Source organism: Elgaria multicarinata, chromosome 3 (assembly GCF_023053635.1).
Source record: "Elgaria multicarinata webbii isolate HBS135686 ecotype San Diego chromosome 3, rElgMul1.1.pri, whole genome shotgun sequence".
NCBI lineage: Eukaryota > Metazoa > Chordata > Lepidosauria > Squamata > Anguidae > Elgaria > Elgaria multicarinata.
Genome location: NC_086173.1, coordinates 127,555,894 through 127,577,136, shown reverse-complemented (window position 1 = coordinate 127,577,136; position 21,243 = coordinate 127,555,894). Strand labels below are relative to the sequence as shown.

At 40.6% G+C, this 21,243-nt stretch overlaps 1 protein-coding gene across 4 annotated transcripts in view; it reads left to right on the top strand.

Annotated features, from left to right (window-relative positions):
* Nucleotides 1-21,243, top strand: part of LOC134395511 (contactin-4-like) — a 637,778-nt gene that overhangs the window by 455,787 nt on the left and 160,748 nt on the right. For all 4 annotated transcript variants that reach the window (XM_063121675.1, XM_063121677.1, XM_063121676.1 and 1 more), the window contains one exon: nt 18,469-18,672. In XM_063121675.1, the coding sequence (XP_062977745.1) occupies nt 18,469-18,672 (204 nt within the window). The remainder of the gene's footprint in view (nt 1-18,468; nt 18,673-21,243) is intronic.

Genomic DNA, 21,243 nt, shown 5'->3' with positions numbered 1-21,243 from the left:
AGCGCACCACTTCAGTGGGACTATTTGGGTAGAAGTAGCTTCATAGCTTCAGCTTTTTGTTTCAGCAATGTCTAGAAGTTGACAAATAGTCTTCTCATTGTGCTCTGAGCCCCTTGTCACTCCTTTTTTTAAAAAAAAGTAGAAGAACCTTACCAAATAGATTGTGGTGTAAAGACATAAAAGTGAAGAATAGCAGCACTTGAGAGAGGAAAAGGAAGTGGATGGTACATGAACTTTCTGGAATGTATATGATACGTCCTGTCGCTGCTCAAGAATGCAGCAAAAACACCAGCTCCTTTCAGTTTGTTAGGTAAGTCTCCATGGAAATTACTATGGAAAATCACAAGTAGATGCATTAAGTGCCGTGCTAAGAGACTCTCTTCCATTCTCTGTAGCTGGAACATTTAGAGATAAATCTGACACGGCCTGTTCTATTTGGACTCCTCGAGGCATTGTCCTGACAGCTTGCTGCACAGTGTATGGTGTTCTATCACAACCTGCCATGTGGTTTGTAATGTGGATGGCAGTAATGTATTTTTATGTGCTTCCTATGGTGCAGAAATCATCACTTAATCAGCACAAATGCTCTGATGTCCTCTGCCTATGGTGCAGGACAATAGAGGTGCCATGTTAATTTATATTCATAGAGTTCCACTCTTATAATCATTTTTTTAAAAAAAGATGTTTAAAACAAACATTAGCAATAATGGCATTGAGCTGGAGAAGTGGGAGGGACAAGTTTTATATTACAGCTATTAATCTAAACCACTAAACACCCCTTGGAATTGGGCAGAGCAAATAGCAAAGCTTGTGCTGTGCTCTCCCCCCCTCCCCTTCAGGGGAGCCTCTGGAAGTTAAAGGTAACAGCAACTCCAGTCATTTTATAGTGCCCTGTGGAACTACACTCCCTCATCAACAGAGAAGGAAGCTAGCAAAATCCACGTGCATTCCAGTATGCTTTAAGGTGGATTCCTGCATTAAGCAGGGGGTTGGACTCAGTGGCCTTACATGCCCCTTCCAACACTACTTATTCTATGATTCTAGGACAATTAGATAATATATAAAGAGAAAACCCATATTTCACAATTTCAGCCTTCAGTCTTCTTTCCCATGCCTTCTAGTTCCGTAAGCTGTCTACACCCAGAACTGCCTATTTCCCCTCTGCACTACTTTAGGGAAGCATATCACCAAAGAAATTGTTACAGTATATAACATTGGCTGCGTTTGGATATAACACTAAACCATATTTACATTTACAAGAATGAACCTATACTACTTCTGGACTCAGGTACCTCCCTCTTCTCTGAAAAGGACACAAGAAAACCTCCGTTTTAGATTAACAGCAGTTTAGAGTGTCATCCAAACCTTACACTGGGCCCATTCAGAAGACACCTTAAACCTTGGCTTTAACCATGGTGGTTAAACCAGAAAGCCAGGCTGTGTTCAGAAGACACTTTAAACCATGGCTTTAACCACAGTGAATAAAGCCTTTTGCTTTATTCAGTATGGTTAAAGCCGTGGTTTAAGGTGTCTTCTGAACACAGCCCAGATTTCTAGCTTAACCACCATGGTTAAAGCCATGGTTTAAGGTGCGTTCTGAATGGGGCCACTGTGGTTTATCTTGACTTTGGTTAGTGAAAACAAGCTAGCTTCATAAACTATGATTTAAAGTTGGATTGTTTCTATTAACTTAATTAAGATTATCTACAGTTTATCCTGGATCAGATGACACAGAAAGCTGCAGTTCATTTATTTATTTATTGCATTTCTATACTGCCCAATAGCCGAAGCTCTCTGGGCAATTCACAAAAAATAATCTAAAACAAAAGCAACAACTTCCAAATTTATCCTCATGACCTCTTCAGAGGAGAGAGGGGAAGCTTGCAAGCCCAGGGGCAGGCTAGGCAGGTTCTCAAGATGCTAAACTGTGTGTGTGTGTGTGTGTGTGTGTGTGTGTGTGTGTGTGTGTGTGAGAGAGAGAGAGAGAGAGAGAGAGAGAGAGAGATCCTATGGGCTGCAGCCCAAGAATATGGACCCTGAGTTGCTGAAGGCTAAAAGTATTTGTTTGTGAACTCTAGTGGCCATCTCTAGCTCTTGTGGTCAATGCCAATCATCACATGGTTATGAAGGATGTTCTTACTTCAGAAAAAGAGCTTGAGCTAACCATATTTATCTTAAAATGTTTTGGTTCTGACCAATAAAACAATTTCAACCTGTGCTGGTATATTGACACAACACTTAGATAGTATTTAGGAAGTAAGTATAAAAAGAAATATCCGGGGGGGGGGGGATACTATTAATACTCCATACAGATTTTAAAAATACTCTAAAAGGATAATGGGTTGGATCTTATTCATACTTAGAATAGATCCACCGAAATCATCATCAACAACAACAACTTGATTACGGTCACCGACCAGACTTTACACATACAAAAATCCACCAAAATCAGTGGGACTTAAGAGTCTCATTATAATGGGACAGGGTATTTGGTGTGGTGATGGCCACCACTTAGGCAGTTGACCCTTGCCCTTCTTGGCTCATTAAATTGGCGAGGTGAGACTGATGCCATGGCTAATTGTAGAAGGGGTTGTTCCCTCTTGCTTAAAAGAGGCAGTAATAAGACCTTTATTAAAGAAACCTTCCCTTGACCCAAGAGATTTGTCTAAGTATAGACCAATTTCAATGGAAGACTTTTTAGCTAGAGTGACTGAGAAGATGATGGCATTGCAATTCCAGATTCATCTGGATGAAACTGATTATCTGGACCCATTTTAATGAGGATTTCACCTGGGATATTGGACTGAGACTGCTTTGGTTGCCTTGGTAGATGACCTATGCCAGGAGCTGTGGGCAGTCCTACCTATTAGTTCTCTTGGACCTGTCAACCATGGTATTCTTCTGGAACTACCTGGTGGGCCTGGGCCTAAGGGTGCTGTTTTACAGTGGTTCCAGCCCTTTCTGTTGGGTCATGTCCAGAAGATGGTGCTGGGGAGTATTGTTTGACTCCACAGCTATTGACTTGTGGTGCACCACAGGCTTCTACCTCATCCCATGATGTTTAATATTTATATGAAAACACCAGGAAAGATCATTCAGTACTTTGGAATGAGGTGCCAGCAATATACTGCTGATACTCAGTTCTTATGCTCTTTGTCATGTAATACCAAGGAAGCAGCTGAAACTGTTGAATGTTGCCTGAGTTCAATAATGAGCTGGATGAGGGTGAACAAGCTGAAATTAAACCCAGCCAAGATGAAGGTATTGTTGGTCAAACCTGACTTGGGGATAGGGATTCAACCTCTTTTGGAAGAGTAGCGCTCCCTCTGAAGGACCAGGTTTGTAGCTTAGCAGTGCTCCTTGAGCCTACACTGTCTCTGGATCTTCAGGTGGCAGCAGTGGCAAGGAGTTTCTCCAAAATGGAATGTGGCTCTCGGGCTGAAAGAGGCCCAGAGGCCCCTGCCCTAGATGGCTGGGTGATATGGCTTAAACTCCCCTCCCCATTCCTTAGAAGTAAGAGATTACTTCCTTGCAATATCCCATTATTCATATCTTCTTTGTAATAAAATACTAGTACAGCATTGGATCTTATGAGATCCGGCACTGATTGTACGAACAAGAGAAGAAAGAATACAAGGTATCCTCAAAGACTGTAATATACTTAATGCTGTCAGATATTATTCAAGACTGACAATAGGTAGATACAGAATTTAAATCAATTCACTTTTAAATCTATCATATTGCTTTGTTTTGTCTTACCTGTGATGTTTTACAAGGCTATACGTTTCTGTGTTTAAGAAGGCATCAGTCATTTCTACAGGTTGGAGGTAAAATATTGGGTGATAGTTGTTTACAGATTAAAGCTATTATTAATGAGGTGATTTGTCTTTTTTTTTTTTTTGCTTCAAGAGACTTTGTAAAACCCAAAATTACATATTGCAGTACTCTAGTTGTGAATGTTTCCATTTTGTTGATATTATTAATTTTACATTTTGGGTCTTCCTTTTAGCTTTATACTGAAATTAATCATGGCGTTTTAATAGCTTTTTCTATAATCATTACACAGTCCTTTTAAATTTGTTCAGTAGCAGGTCTATCTTTATGGAAAGTATTTTTTTACTAGATGTTATAAAAAAGTGTTAATGTCACAGAACCTAAAATGTACATTTGTGTACACTGGTGTTTTTTTAAGAAAAAAACAAATAGTAAATGATATATGAGACTCACAACTGTCCAAGAATATTACTTTGGCAATTCAACTAATTAAAGTAATAACTTGGGTTATGTGTTTCCTGTACTATTTTTCCCTTTTCTTTTTTGACATTTCCTTACTCATTGCATGTTACAAGTTCTACGTGTGCCTCAAAATTCAGTTTTCCTTTCTTTAAAATAGAAACCTTCAGCTTAGGTAGAAAATATCCTGCAGTATTGTCTTGAGAGTATATTCAGAGGGAACCTACATTCAATTCAATGCAGATTATCATCTTTTAATTAAAAAAAAAGATGAAATCTAAGTTACTCCAACCAACCAAATCAATAGCTTTCTTTGTTTGCATCATGCTTCAGTAAAAGGATTTTTAAAAAAGAAATGGAAGCCTAGAGTGTGAAATATAGAATCTAGTGAAGAAATAAAGAAAAGTGAGAAGCCTTTAACTTATTTAAGAATATCAGCCTTTAAAACTATTCTTAAGAATATCAGTAAAGGTAAACCTCTTTCTCTCTCTCTCTCTCTCTCTCTCTCTCTCTCTCTCTCTCTCTGTAAATACAATCTGTAAACATCTCATTCCCTTGGAGATTTACCTAAGGCTTAACGTTTCAGAAGAGATGCAATCCATTATTTCCATGCAGAAAGTTCCAGATTTAAATTCATAGCACTTGAAATGGTTCTTTGATAGGATGGCATAGATAGCTTTGTGTAGTAGGCAATAATGGGATCAACTGACTAATGAGAGAGAGAGAAAGAGAGTGTGAGAGAGATGTTCAAATAAGGGTGGGTTTCTTCATTCTAGGTCCCCCCTTTCATTTCAACATTGTTACCCACCCTGAACCTGCATGGAGTTGACTAATAGATTAAAGGTGCAATCCTATGCATGTTTAGATAGAAAAAAGTCCTACAATTCCCAACATTGGGATTTTGAGCAAAGCTGGCTGGGGAATGCTGGGAGTTGTAGGAGTTTTTTCTGTCTAAATATTCATAGGATTGTGCCCTGAGTTGTATGTTTTTGTACTTATTATACAGTAGCTTCAAGAGTACCGGTCATTTCCCCAGTCCCATTCACCTACTCTTTCTGTGCCTGCTCCAAAACCTCCCCTCTATGAAACCAACTGATTCAGGCAGATCGATGCAATTTAAGACTCTTCAGGCTGATCGCATATCACAGCATACACCTAGCTCCTCACTCATCCCAAAAAAATGAATGTAGTTTGTGATGTGAGACCAGCCATGGAAGTATTTCATTTTGGCCAAATAAATATTTCTGTAAGGGGAAAGCAAGGGTTGGCTTCAAGACATATATATGAAGCTGGGGGTGTGGTGGGGAGGAGAGAGATTCTTGATCATCTGTTCTAACATTACAAAAAATACTCATCTTCTTAATGAATATGGATCTCTATTACATGTATGACATTTTAAGCCATGGGTGGAGAACCTTTGGCCTGTGGGGTTTCCCAACGTAACCTGCATAGGAGTGGAAAACTTCCATGTGCCCAAAGTCATGCCCAAGAACCTTCCTTCACAGAGAGGAGAGGAATGCCCATGTTATATCCGATCTATAGTAATATCAGACACAGAGACCCTGTAGGTTGTTGGTCTCAGGTCCGTAAATGGGGGGTGTTCGACTGTTCTGGATGGTGTTGCACTCCCTTTGAAGGAGCAGGTCCATAGTCTGGGGGTGTTCCTGGATCAATCTTTGTCGCTGGAAGCCCAGGTGACCTCACTGGCCCGGAACCCACTTTATTAACTTTGGTTGGTATGCGAACTACACCTGTTCCTGGATAGGGGTAGCCTAGCCACAGTCATTCATGCACTGGTAACCTCACGATCAGACTACTGTAAAGCATTCTATATGAGGCTACCCATGTGCATGGTTTGGAAGCTGCAGCTGGTGAATAAATCAGTTGGGGTGCTCATGGGGACACCTAGCTATGTTCATATAAAACCTGTGCTAAAATTACACTGGCTGCCTGTTAGCTACCGAGCCACATACAAGGTTATGTTATTATCCTAGAAAGCCCTAAACAACTTGGAACCAGCATACCTAGCAGACCGCCTTAACTTATATTCAATAATCAAAAAACCTACGGTTTACAAAACAACATTAAGGCTGTACAGTTTTCAACCAAGCACCAAAAAGCACGGAAAATTGGGAGTTAAGGCTCACATGCCTTAACGCCACATCTTCCCTAAGAAGGCAGAAAGTACCAGTGAAATTCTCATTCTGCCAAAGCAGATAAACCATGAGGACAGGATGGAGAATAGGATATGCAGAGGTGACTGTGGGGTTGTGGAAAACTGATGACAAACAACTTAGAGACACCTACTTCTCTCTCTCTCTCTTTTTTTTTAGAGCAGCCCTTCCCCAACCTCGTGCCCTCCAAAGGTGTTGGACTACAACTCCCATCATTGCAAGTCAGTATGTCCCATGGTCAGGAATGCTGGGACAGCAGGATGGGGAATGCTGTTCTATATCCATACCAAATACAGGTGCTGCGCAATATTTTTTTCCTCACACACATCTCGCATAGAGCAGCACGATTGATAACAGAAGGGGCACTATTTGTTGGAGATGTAGAACCAGAGCAAGGGCTGGCATTTTCAACTTTTGGTCAATACCCTGCCCTTCAAAGAACCAATGTCCCCCCCCTTTAAAATGTGTTCATACAAAATATACAGTTCACTCCCCACAATCCCTCCACATTACATCATCTCATCAGAGTGACAGAGGAACAGAAAAGGATTAGTTTGGTTGTCTTGAACTCCTTTCCGATGAAATTAGTTTGCAATCCTATACAACTTGGGAGGAAACTCTAGTAAACTCAGCGGCACTGAGTTCTGAGAAGATATGTATAGGCTCCAAGTGTAAACCAATCTTCTCCAGCCTGGTGCTCTCCAGACGTGTTGCACTGCAACTTCCATGTTATGATGAGGACAAAAAACATTTTCTTCAATAGTTTTAAAATAATCCTTACACATGAATCTATTAGGTGTTAGCTCTGTCTTTGATCTCACAATGCTGAGCACATAAGAAAAATCCTCTGCGGTCACAGCATTCACAATATTGTCCATGCTGACAGGGACTTTTATGAGTTGAACTTCAAAACATCTTGTGATCTACATTCTGCCTGCCCTTGCTCTAGAACAGCATTCCCCGATCAGTTTTCCACAACCCCACAGTCACCTCTGCATATGATAGCCTGTTTCCCTCCAGATGTTTGAGAGTATAAGTCGCAGCATTCCTAACCATGGGACATACTGACTTGCAATGACGGGAGTTGTAGTCCAACACCTTTGGAGGGCACCAGGTTGGGGAAGGGCTGCTCTAAACAAAAAAAGAGAAGTAGGTGGCTCTAAGTTGTTCGTCATCAGTTTTCCACAACCCCACAGTCACCTCTGCATATCCTATTCTCCATCCTGTCCTCATGGTTTATCTGCTTTGGGAGAATGAGAATTTCACTGGTACTTTCTGCCTCCTTAGGGAGGATGTGGCGTTAAGGCTTGTGAGCCTTAACTCCCAATTTCCCTGCTTTTTGGTGCTTGGTTGAAAACTCTACAGCCTTAATGTTGTTTTGTAAACCGTAGGTTTTTTGTTTACTGAATTTCATGGCTTTGTGTAATGGATGACCAGATATCTTTTAAATCTCAGACATGCCTATTACATATGGCTTGGAAGTCACATGTAATACGCACATCAGAGATTTAAATGAATTTTAAAATACTGCTTCCAAAAACTGCATTTGCCTTTTATGCTGCAACCTTACACTGTTAGCTCACATTGAGAAATCCATCCAAAACATTACCTTCTTTCCACCTGGCTATCCCAAAGCACATATCCCATATGACTTGGGTGTACTTTGGGATAGGCAGTTGAAAAGAACGTAACTTTTTGGATGGATTTCTCAATGTGAGCTAACAGTGTAAGTTTGCAGCATAAAAGGCAAATGCAGTTTTTGGAAGCAGTATTTTAAAATTTGTGTAACGGATGACCAGATATCTTTTAAATCTCAGACATAAAATGAAGAGGAGGATGAAGACGACTACATGCCCTAGACTACTGCAACTACTGAGGGGCATTGAATTCTATGATTCTGTGAATCTAAGTCTACAGCAACTGGAGGGTGCCAGGTTGTAGCAAAAACTAGGTCCCTTAACCATTTCTCTGGTGTGAAGTAATGCTTTGGGTATAAGATTCATAGATGTACATTTTAGAAAACGTTTTCCTTTCATACAAACCTAAAGCAGCAGATTTAGCTTATAAGAAGCAGGTACACAGAGAAAGGAAAATATTTTCTATGTACAACCAAAACTGTTCACCTTCCTTCATACCAAAACTATTCACCTTCCTTCACACCAGAGATTTTTTAAGAGACCTGTATCTGTGTTCAAATTCAAAATACACACTCACAAATCTATAAAAGAAAGCTTAAAATGTAGTTCAGCACCTTTTAAAGAAACACACACTACCTGAAGAAGTTTAAACTCATGGCAGATAGGCCAGGGTTAACCTCCTCTCATTCCTAGTCTCAATATTTCTTTCCATAAAGTTTAAACTGCCACCCCAAAGGAAAGTTTGCCATATATTCTTTACTTTGAATTAAGAAGGATGCACCAGCACGTCAAACTCAAACACACACACACTTCCCTCTTCACAATCACAGATACACAATCCCTCTATCAAACCCCTACCTGAGCCAGCCAGGTTTTCTTTTTCCTTGGAGGCCAGGGAAGGGCCTCCCTCCAAGCGAGGCAGATCGTTTCTCCCTCCCTCCCTCCCTGGCCTCCACAGTACTGTGGGGAAGGAGAGGGCCCAGACAGGGCCTTGGCTCAACTGCAGAAGGAAATGGCTCCTAGATGAGCCACGTGGCCATCTTATTTCCAACATTCCAGTCTAACTGAGACAGGAGGGAGGGGGGAGAGCGACGCAACTGAGCATGCTCTGTTCTATCAGGACTCCATTGAGGCCTGCATTGACTTTAATGGGGCAAAGAAATATATTAATTAAAAATCAATGGAAGCGAATTTTGAAAAAAGAAAAGCCATTCCACCAACTAGAAAGACAGGGGGACAAGATCCCACCACTGGATTGAAGGGTAAGAGTCCCAATTTGGAGCTTTTAGTGTGCAGAAAAATGGTCGCCACCCGGAAGAAGAAAGAGTCATTTTGAGCCAGGAAGGCTTTTCCCACTTTGGTACTTTGAACTGCCATCCTGCCCTAAATATTTCACCAATCTTCTTGAAACGCACAGGGTATGTAAAACAAGCATTTCTTTCTGGCAGATCTCATTTTCAAAAAGATTGGTGAAACATTTTCCATTTTATGAACGTCAGAATGACCCATCCTTAACATTGTGGAATGCTATATGTACTCTTCATCTTTAACTCAGGAAAACACTCCCATGTTTCCCTGTAATACATCCAGGTAACATTTACAATATTTAGAGGACATCCTGCTGGCTATTCCGAAATAAACAGAATGTCGCCATGAAGAACCTCAACGGTGGGCCTTTTCTGTAGCAGCACCACCTTCTGGAAAACCCTCCCTCATGCGTTTTGGGAGGCAGAAAATGTAACTCTCCTTTAAACCCTTCCTGAAAACATAGCTTTTCACACAGGCTTTACCTGGACTATAATTTATATGATTTTATTTTGCATTTTTTAAACTTTTAACATTTTAAATTTATTGGAAACGTATTTTATGGTTTTAATTGTGCACTGCCCAAAGAGTCTTGGCTATTGTGCAGTATAAACATGTAATAAATAATAAAATAATAAGAAGAGATAACAAGGATTTCCACTACCACCTTCCATTGTGAGGGCAAGCAGTGCACAGGGGAATTCCTTTGTTATATCTGATCACAGATTAGATATAATATGGGGATTCCCTCCTTCTCGTGTTGCTCACACCCCAATTGGGGACTTGGCAGGTACTTGCAGGAGAAAGGTAAAATGGGTGGGGCGGGTGGATGATGTTATCTGGCACTCTGGCTTTGTCCAGGGGGGCAGTCCAGCCCCTAGACTAATATAGGTTCTGAGACCCTGTTTTAAGCAGTCCTTAGTGTTGCAAAGTAGTTACATTTGTAAAAATGCTGGAGCTCAGCTATTTCTAATGTCAGGAATATGGGGAGAACTGATGGTTACACATAGTGTTAATAGGAATGTACCATTCACATGCTCAGATGCCCCCATATCATTCTTTCCAAATGTACACATAAATTACTTTCCACTGATGACTTTGTTGAACAGTTCTTTCCTCTGATCTTCAAATTAGCTTTTAAACTCTGGGAGATTAAAGAACAGTTCTAAGGACTCATCTTTTGAAAGGCCAACAGAAAAATAAAAAGTAATATCTGTACCGAAACAATATCTGTACTGCAATTGCTACCATATTGTAGCATGCCTGTTTGCCACTATCATTTATAGCATTTTTGTTTGTGTAAGTATGCATGTGATCGTACTTCTAGCTTTATAATCCCACCCATCCCCAGCAACCATATGGCTACTGCTCCGAAAATACCTGAAGTGTGGCATTGCAAACCACTTTATCAGTTCTCACGTCAATCACAGGAGACAGTTTTCAAACACTGCAATGACCCTTCTATGATCTTGAGAGCACTTGCCATGCTGAAAATAAACATTGGAGGACCCCTTTAAATCACGCAGTACAAAATGCATGGTGATTCAAGGTATCAAGGATCTGCATAACACATTAGTATCAAAGATAAGTTTTGCACAAAAAAAGGGGTTTTATAAATCAAGAGCTTCAGCTATTGGGCGGTATAAAAATGTAATAAATAAATAAGACTCAGAAGTTCTCTCTGGATCATTCTAGCATGGATGAAAATACTGCTAAAGAAGAAGTTGCTAGCCCAAGAAAGACTTCTGTGAAACTGGAAAGCTTGCATGCTGCAACAGCAGTTCCAAAATCCAGCAAAGTCAGATGCACCTCAAAAGGTCCTTTATTGAAACAGCCCAGAAAATTTATTTTGCACAGTGAATGTGATAATTTCCAGTCTCTTTCATGATCATTGCTTCTCATGAAGAGTTATATCATACTCAAAATCGATTGTGTCAGGCATAACAGATTTTCTAAAGTACTTCATCAAGTAGGTTAGCACTTTTTGATGTTTGCTTGCTTTGCAGTTTTTTTTAAAAAAAACAAATTCACCTTGCAACATGTCATAGCCAATAATTGGTCAGTATGATACATTGACAAGAGATTCAATATGCAAATGTACTTAATTGTCTCTTAGGGCACATTCCCATGGCCCTAAGAGACAATTGTTTTGTTTCTGGGAACCAAGGACAGAGCCCTGGCTCCAATCTCAGTTCCCAAAAACTGCACTCACCACCCCTCCCCCTCTCTCTTGAACCCACACAGTTCTTGCCAGTCTCCATGTTCAGAAACGGAGCACAGAAAAAGGGGGGCAGTCCCAGGGAAGGGGAGGAGACCATAGAAGTTGTTTTTTGTAGCTTCCTATGTGCGCATGGCTTCCCCAAGCCCCACTCTGAAGTTCCCTGACTAGACGGGCAAAATTGCCCATCTAGCCATAAATGCAGAGGATCCCCTCCATTCTCCAGCCACTCTGCATAGGATAGTCAGCATTTCAGAGGCTGGTGACTATCCCAATAGGATTGTGCCCTTAATGACTTAAGTTCTGAAATAGCTTGTAATGGTTTCACTTTGAGTGACTTACCGTAATCCAACTGGATAACACAGGTCACATAATAGTTCAGGTATCTTTATTTTTGTGGCTCTAAAATTGTAAAGTTGCTTCTAAAAAGAAAAAAAACCCAGAAAAAACTAATTTAAACTTATGGTATTTTATCATAACTCTGTGAACAGAAATAATTGGCAACATGTATTCAGCAAATATCTTCAGAACCCTTCCATGAGCGTACACTACACAAAAACAGAAAGGGAACCCTCAAAATGAACTAAACCTAGAGCACCTTAGAAGTCCTGATATGAACAGAAGTCCTCTTCTCCGACTGAGGTATTGAAGAGGGCTCCTCTTGCTGATACTGCAACTTGGGCCTGTAGAATTAGGGACAAGTGCCAGCCAATAAATCCCAGGTTTCAAGCCTACTGTGGAGTTTCTTCTTCTGCTGGCTGGGCTAACTGAGTTACTTTGCCCCCCTCCTTTTACAGCTGATGACAGAGAAACAGCTTCAGCAGGGTTACATTACCACTAGTTGATTGAATTCCATTGTTATTATAGTATATTGGCAGAAGCAGAATTTCCATGTCACGTTTCTGTCTGCTGTTTCAAAGCAATCTTTGCCTTTCAATTTCTTTTCCACCCCTGCAATGTCGTCACCTGTGTTTTTGCCAGATTCAAATGTTTGGATTGTTCAGATTTCCCTTGGAGACACTGAGAGATATTAAGAAATTTAACTTGTTGTTTCATATCTGTGTCATCGTTGCTTCATTGCTCTGGAGCTTTAAAGCTGGTTGTAATAACCTGTGACCTTGTGCACAAGGAGTTTAACTTTCCATGATGAAATAAGCTTAGAGGTGTTGAGTACCCTGCGCATGTGAAGAAATGCCAAAAGTGAGATGAATAGAACAAACCAATTCTGTTTCATCTGCAGCATGTTATTACGTAAGAGTTATTAATATGTTCAGCAGCTGTGTGAAAATATATGGTATGTCTGTGTTTTGTCATTGGATGGGATCCAGTGCTCTTTTCAGTGAATGGAAGAGATCCTGTGAATGGAAGGAGAGCTGTGCTAATGTAAGGATTGCTTCTGTGAACACAGCTGTCCTTCCATGAAGGAGAAGCATTTTCCCTTCATGTAGCATCAACCCACTGACTATTAAATTAGTATGGTTGATGTAGAGGGAGTCGAAGAGAACACAGGCTGAAATACAAAATAGATTAAAAGCCAGGTGGGGGTGAAAAGCAGTTAGTAGCATTAAAACAATTAGTATGACTACTTATGATTGTGACTGAAATGCTTAGGGTTCTCTATTTTAGGCCAAACCTGGCATTTGTATGACTGCTTAGGATGGAAAATAGGGAAGAATCCAAAATGTTGAGTCGGTCAGTCTACTGCAGATGAAGACAGCCCTGCTCCATCTGGTATTCTGTCATCTCTGAGCAACAGCTGATGTGAGGAGGCATGATATGGAACAGGCAACAAAAACAGAAACAATTCACACCACAGCCAGCACTCTATGTACCAGCCCAGGACTTGGAGTGAGTTCAGGACCATGGAGAGCAGTCCTGCACATATTGGAAAGGCAGGTTACCACAGCACACACCTAGCGCAACTGGCAGGATTTCATAGCCAGATGGAGAGAATCCTTTTGGGAGCTCCACCTCCTCAAATTCTGCACCTGGTTTTCTTAAAGGGCCAGTATCCTTTCCCACAGTTGCTGGTGGCTTGTGAGGGTCTGTGAAATGATGGTCGGGGAATGCTTTCCAAAGCTGCCCTGCTCACTGAAAGAGTCTGAGGCCCACTCCTCAGACTCAGAGGGCAGCAGGGCCATGTGAGGGTGGAGAGGACAGGTGGGCAATCCAAGGTGAAGGGCCTCACCTGTGAAGGTCTGGGAACTACTTATCACTCCTCTTTCGAGTTTCTGCCATTAGAGCCCTCAGTCTCAGAGGGGCTCTTGCTCCTGGGCCTTAAGAAAGATGGTTACCCTGGGTGAACTGAAGCAGGCTGACATTCAAAGGCTTATGGGCAATATTATGAACATCTGAGACTGCCTTCTAAATTGGTTCAACCAGCCATTGTCTACTTTGATGACAGAGGTTCTTCAAGGTCTCAGGCAAAAGACTTTCACATCCCAGTGCTAGAGATGATGGATTTATTTATTACATTTATATCCTGCCTTTACTCCAAAGAGTTCAAGGCAGTATATATAGTTCCTTCTGGTCACTTGTATCCTTCTAACAATCTTGCCAGATTAGATTGAGAAATGATGCCTGGCCCAGCTTCACCAAGTGGGCTTCATGGCTGAGTAGAAATTTGGACCCTAGGGTGGATTCCTGCATTGAGCGGGGGGTTGGACTCGATGGCCTTATAGGCCCCTTCCAACTCTACTGTTGTATGATTCTATGACCCGGTTCTCCCTAGTCTGGGTTTGATACACTAGCTACTGATGCTATTTTGATACAATACTGGAAACTCTTTAACTGGAGCTTCCAATGACAGATTAAAACTAAATGTTGTAACTAAGATCCCTGAGTTTTGTCGTTTTCCTCCACCTCCCTCCCAATTCCCACTTTTAAAAAACTTTTGTGCCATGTCTGTGACATTGAAAGCCTGAAGGCAAGAAGGAGTGGTCTTATTATCCATCTTTGTAAGCTGTTCTGGGAGCCTTGAAAGGGGGTGGGAATGCTTTTTTAAAAAAAATAAAAAATAAGTCCAGGGACATTTTGTATAAAAACATGTGCAGTAGCACCGGCCCTTCTCCAGAATTATTATAATTGTGCATGCAAAATTAGGGTTCCAAAGAATTGGAAGGGAGGGATGGTTAAATATACACTCCACTTAAATATTCAATGATCAAGGTTTTTTTTAAAAAAAAGATTCGTAGATATATGATGAGGATGTATGAAAAAGTGCATGTAAATAGCAAACAAGTAGCTCAGCTAAAAATACATAAATGTTCTTCCAGGAATGAGATGGCTATTTCCAAGAAGCATCCTTTCTATTTGCTAAAATGAAAGTTTATATTTGGTTAAAACCTTCCAGATTTTTCTAAGAATTTTCGACAGCATTTCTGATATTGTTTATCTGAGAAGCCATAGATTGCTTTCCTGCCATGCCTGCGTCCTCAGTACTAGCAGATACCTTGTTGTTATAAGTTCTAATACTGCTTCAGTTGCTCACCAGACTCGCCAAAAGCCATTTCATGCTGTATTTTAAGTGTCTGTTTACTCAGTTGTTACAAATTGCCTATGGGACAGGAACTGCCTGTCACTTCCAGAGCAATTAGTATGTGAAGCCTTATCAGAAGAAATCCGTCAAGTTTGAACAGACACAAATGGCACATGGGCATCTCTGAGGAAATCAAAATGAGTATTTTGCAGTGTATATTTACATTCTGCTGTTACTGCATTCAGTCATACCTTACCTTGCACATTTCTGCACTCATCCTGATAAACAGAATAATATAAATGTCAATAATGTTGGTACCTTGATCCTATACAGATTAACCAGTATCTAGAAAGATACTGTGTTGTACTAATTTTAAAAATGTAAAATAATTTAGATTTTGAAAAATATTCACCAAATGCTTTCGAAGTGAATGACACAGGCTACTTGGTTGCTTTTGTTTATTACCTATTTCTAATATCTCTATTTGGGCAACACTATTAACAAACAAACAAATAGCAGAGTCTTGTGGCACCTAAAAGACTAAAAAAAATATGAATTGCTCTGGCATAAGCTTTCATGATTACTGTCCACTTCATCAAATGCATGAAGTGTTAACCTCAAATGGCAGATCTATATACACATGCTGGAGTTGGTAGGAGAGAGATGTAAACGGTGTAGTCAGAGGTACAACAGGTGACATGAGGACCTTTGTTATTTTTGCTGCAACAGACTAACACAGCTACCCCCTCTGGAAATTGTTGCCGTTAACATAGTGGATAACACCTTAAACTAAGTGCTTCCATGGGCAAGTTTACATACAACATTAATCTGTGTGCTCACTGCACTTATCACCTAAAGATCTGAAACTGCTGCATCCGTCACCCTACAGTGAGTCACCATTACAGCAGATCTTGTGTTGCCATCTCTGACAAAAATGCTAAAAGGGAAAGGTAGTTGGGAGGTGAAAAAAAGACAATGATCTGTGGTGACTCATTATATTGCTTGTGGGTGGTGCAAGCTGTGTGAACATGTGAACTCACTCATGTAGCATCTACTCTCCCTTTCATATTTTGTTCTCTGCTTACTTAACGTACGCCCCCCTGGAATTTCTGAAGCAGATCATAGCCTCCTTCACAAGCCCTGCAGCATAGGTCCTACATTACAGGAGCACATGTGTAAAAAGAAGGCCTGGGGCCAAGAGCGGGAACAGCAACTGCCTGTATCATACTGCCCTTATACAAATCTATGGTGTCATCACACTTAGAATACTGTGTACAGTTCTGGTCACCACACCTAAAAAAGGATATTATAGAGCTGGAAAAAGTGCAGAAAAGGGCAACTAAAATGAATAAGGGGCTGGAGCATTTCCCCTATGAGGGAAGGTTACATCAGCTGGGATTGTTTAGCTTGGAAAAAAAAGGAGGCTAAGGAGAGACATGATAGAGGTGTACAAAATTATGCATGGTATGGAGAACGTGGATAGGGAGACATTTTTCTCCCTCTCTCAAAATACTAGAACCCGGGGTCATCCCATGAAGTTGATTGGTGGGAGATCCAAGACAAATAAGAGGAAGTACTACTTCACACAGCGCATAGTTAAATTATGGAACTCACTACCACAGGGTGTAGTGATGGCCAGCAATTTGGACGGCTTTAAAAGGGGGTTGGATAAATTCTGGAGGCAAAGTCTATCAATGGCTACTAGCCCTGATAGTTGTGTGCTGTCTCCAGTATTCGAGGCAGTAAGCCTGTGTGCACCAGATGCTGGGGAACATGGGTGGGAGGGTGCTGTTGCACCATGTCCTGCCTTGTTGGTCCCTGGCTGATGGCTGGTTGGCCACTGTGTGAACTGAGTGCTGGACTAGATGGACCCTTGGTCTGATCCAGCATCAGGGCACTTCTTATGTTCTTAACAGTTCCAAAGGAAACACAGACTCAATACCGTCCTCCCAGTGGGTTGCTGATTTCCTGGGAAAGGATCTCTCTGATTAGCCCAATTGATGCAATCAAAGATTTCAAATATGCTCCTCTTCAGGACATAGATGTAAACCCACCCACCGACCCCACCCCCGTAAATTCCCTGTTTCAAAGTTGCTTTAAGAGGTTTGTGATGGCAGATTCCTCCTTGTTTTTTGTAGGGTCTGTGGAGAATTACTCAAACCTTTTAAAAAAACAACTCTATGCATGCTAAAGTAGGAAGGGCTGCCTACTGTTGCCTGCATTTATGGGGAAACAAGTTAATTGTTTGGCAAGTGTAAATTAAAACAAAAACGGATGCTAATTGCTTGCTGAAAATTTTTAAGCCTGCTGAGAAGTGCTACCTTGTTTACTACGAGTATCCTCTTGACATCAGCATGGGGTTACTCATAATTAGATGCACATGTGTAAATACAATGATTAGATAGTCCCACATAAACATAATTATCATATCTTCCAAAAAGTCTATGAAGATGGTCTCTAGCCCTGTGGGGTTTTTGTTATTATAAAAGCTCAACAATCCACATGCCTTCATCCTTCGGTGGTAAACAATGAAATGTTAGAATATAATGGGTCCACGGAAGCTCCAGTGAAATGAATGGCGGTTGCACCGCAATGCTGTTTGGTGGATCCAGCCCAGTGTATTCTTAAACTGCATCACAATAGCGGAGGTCAATTACAATGATTACTCATTAGAGAGTATTAAAGCAAGAATATACCTTTCCCCCAATATAATTAGCCTTCTTTCATTAAGCAGCAACATTTTGTTGTTCTTTAATTCCTTGATTATTTCCAGGGTGTTTGGGGTATTAGTCTTGTATTAATACAATGCAGTTATAGTAAATTAACCGAAGCACTAGACTCTGCATCCAAAATTTGTCCCTCTTGTCCCTTTTTGGATAATTTCCAAAGATATGCTATAAATTTGGGAGTATTATCTAATTAGTTATAATGCAGTTCGTTACAACTCCAGTTGGTATACATGTTTCTGTTGTATCCTCCAGAGTATATCAGACCATATCTGTACAAGAAAACTGTTTGGTAGAGAGAGGAGGGGAGAAATATGTCCCCTAAAGACTGTTTATTTTTGAATCAAAGAGGAAGAGCACAAGACAGTCAGTTGGTGATTTAAAACATTGTTAACAAGACACATTGTGACTTGGTTCACACAATCAAAACAACCTTATTTAAGTCATGATGGGCTGCTACGCTTGCTGGGTGGGATTTGCATATTCAGTGCCCAGCCATGGCTTGTCATTTCGTGCAACCCTGGGGAACATGAGTTATGCAAGTGTTAAACCGTTTTTGAAAAGTGGAATATAAATGCCTAAGAATGTTTTCTTCTGTTTCTCACCTAGTCTTCTCTTGTAGTATAAGAAAATGGAAATAGTTTTATAATATTATTAAACAGAAATATATTAATAATAATGTTGTTTTTATTTCCAGAATTGATCTATGCCTGGATTTTCAATGAATATCCATCTTTTGTGCATCAGGATAATCGCCGTTTTGTTTCTCAAGAGACTGGAAATTTGTACATAGCTAAAGTGGAGAAATCAGATGTGGGAAATTACACGTGTGTGGTGACAAACACGGTAACCAACAACAGAGTGCTGGGACCTCCTACACCTTTAATCCTGAGAAATGATGGTAAGAGTTTTAGTAGATTTATTTCAATTTGGCCTCCTTGTAGGAAACGGAAAAAGGAGGAAATGATAAAGGTTGATTTTGCAAACTTGCATACAGTGGGTTGGATTCAGGATCTGCCCTCTACTAGAGGAAGAGACCTTCCATGAAAGGACAGGTTCCATTCATGGAAGATCCCTGTGCCAGCTTTTTGCGGATCCCCCACACCACTGTTCACTCCATTCTCCTGACCCTGTGACCTGATTCGCATATAATGACAACCCAGAGTATGGGTTCAGTATAAGCTGAGTATGGGTTGCCGTTGCTTCGTGGGTTGTTGTTGAATTGTTGGTTTATATTATATACAAACCCTGCACTATGGTTTAACTATCAGTTCTTAACCAAGAACAACCCAAGAGGAGAACTCTGACCTGGTTTGCATGATCACCACAATCCACCATGACTTGTTTAAAGCATGGTGGGTTGTGGCATTACGGGGCAGCTGTTGAATACTCAAGCCAAGGTGCATATTCAAAATGGTGACTGGAGCACATTGCAAAGCCCCATGGGTTGATTAACCCATGGTAGCATTAGAATCATAGAATCATAGAATAGCAGAGCTGGAAGGGGCCTACAAGGCCATCGAGTCCAACCCCCTGCTCAATGCAGGAATCCACCCTAAAGCATCCCTGACAGATGATTGTCCAGCTGCCTCTTGAATGCCTCTAGTGTGGGAGAGCCCACAACCTCCCTAGGTATAGAATTATGTGTAGGGTGACCATATGAAAAGGGCGACAGGGCTCCCGTATCTTTAACAGTTGCATAGAAAAGGGGATTTCAGCAGGTGTCATTTGTATATATGGAGAACCTGGTGAAATTCCCTCGTCATCACAACAGTTAAAGTGCAGGAGCTATACTAGAGTGACCAGATTTAAAAGAGGGAAGGGCACCTGCAGCTTTAACTGTTGTGATGAAGAGGAAATTTCACCAGGTTCTCCATATATACAAATGACACCTACTGAAATTCCCTTTTCAATACAACTGTTAAAGATACAGGACCCCTGTCCTCCTTTTCATATGGTCACCCTAATTATGTGTGAACTATTCCTCTGAGTTGTTTATAGTTAACCCATAGTAAAACCATAATGCAGTGTCTGCATGTAACAACAACCCATGATTCAACAACAACCCATGATTCAACTACAAACCACACTCGGCCCATACTCTTGGTTATCAGTACATCTGAACTGGGCCTCTGTGTAGCATTTTCAAGGTGGTTGAGAGGCTGCTATAGGAATTAGGGAAGTTCACTTCCATCAGCATATTTATTTAGGCATTTTTATCCTGCCATTCAGCCAAAAAAGGCTCTCATGGCGGCTTACAAAAATATTTCTTGACAGTCCCTGCCCACAGGCTTACAATCTAAAAGACATGACACAAAAGGAAAGGGGATTAGGAGGGAGGAAAAAAGCAAAGCAAATTCAGGCACTACATTCTTAGTTGATACTGCTTAAACCTAAATCGAACCCAATAGCATATATTCTATAAAGTTATTGGGTGGACTAGAAATGTAATAAAAAAATCAATCAAGATAAATACATGGTGGGTATAGTGATTAGAGTTTTGGTGTTGGACCAGGAGAACCAAGTTCAAATCTTCACTCACTATGGAACCCCTAGGGCAACCTTGGACCAGTCATGCTTTCTTAGCCTAACCTATTTTACAGGATTGCTATGAGTTTAAAATGTTATAATTTGAAAGCAGGATATACATGTAAAATATTAATTCAATGAGCAATCAAGGCATCATTTTCTGTATTTAAGTGGTGTCTTCTAGGCTCTCTCTATTCAAGTATAGTTTGGAATTTATCTTCATTAGAAAGCTATTGATTTTGGCTGGTGCAGTACTACATGCCATTGCTTGAAAAACATGGAAGTAGGTCATCCTAGAGCTCTGTTGTCATTGGGTAACCCAACTGTTTAGGTTGTGATTAGCAAGTGTAATGCTTAGCATTTAGATAACACTTTAGACAATTAGAGAGCTTTACTTACATTACCTCATTATAGATAAAAAAAGTGTAGCATGCACCCAAGGAACTCTGGGCATGCACCCAAGGAACTCTGAATATACACTGGAGCTTTATGTGGACACTGAAAAAGCAAATTGTAGGGCCTATATGGTATTGTAAGCCTGGGCTGGAATCACTTTCTTCCCTTACATCACTAAGAATCAAAGTCTTTGTTTCAAAGAAAGCTACACTGGGACTCATACTTGATGAAACACTTGAAATAATGCTTTAATGTAATGATCACTTATGGGGGTGACTATAAAGTGAGTTACCATGATCATTTCTCTGTGGAATTCTTGCTTTGCACCCACTCTAGCGTATTTATAGTTGCCTTTCTGAAGTCATTCACACAAATGTTCTTGAAGTGTACTTGAAGTGCATTCAAGTGTTTAGTGTTTATTATAGATATGCTGGAAAACTTCGTTGAGTTCAACAAGATCAGCAACATTCATTTAAGTGCAAGATGATCAGGTTTCCCTGGGATTGAAGTGTTAGTATAGTTGAAGACATGTTAAATTTGTCTTTTA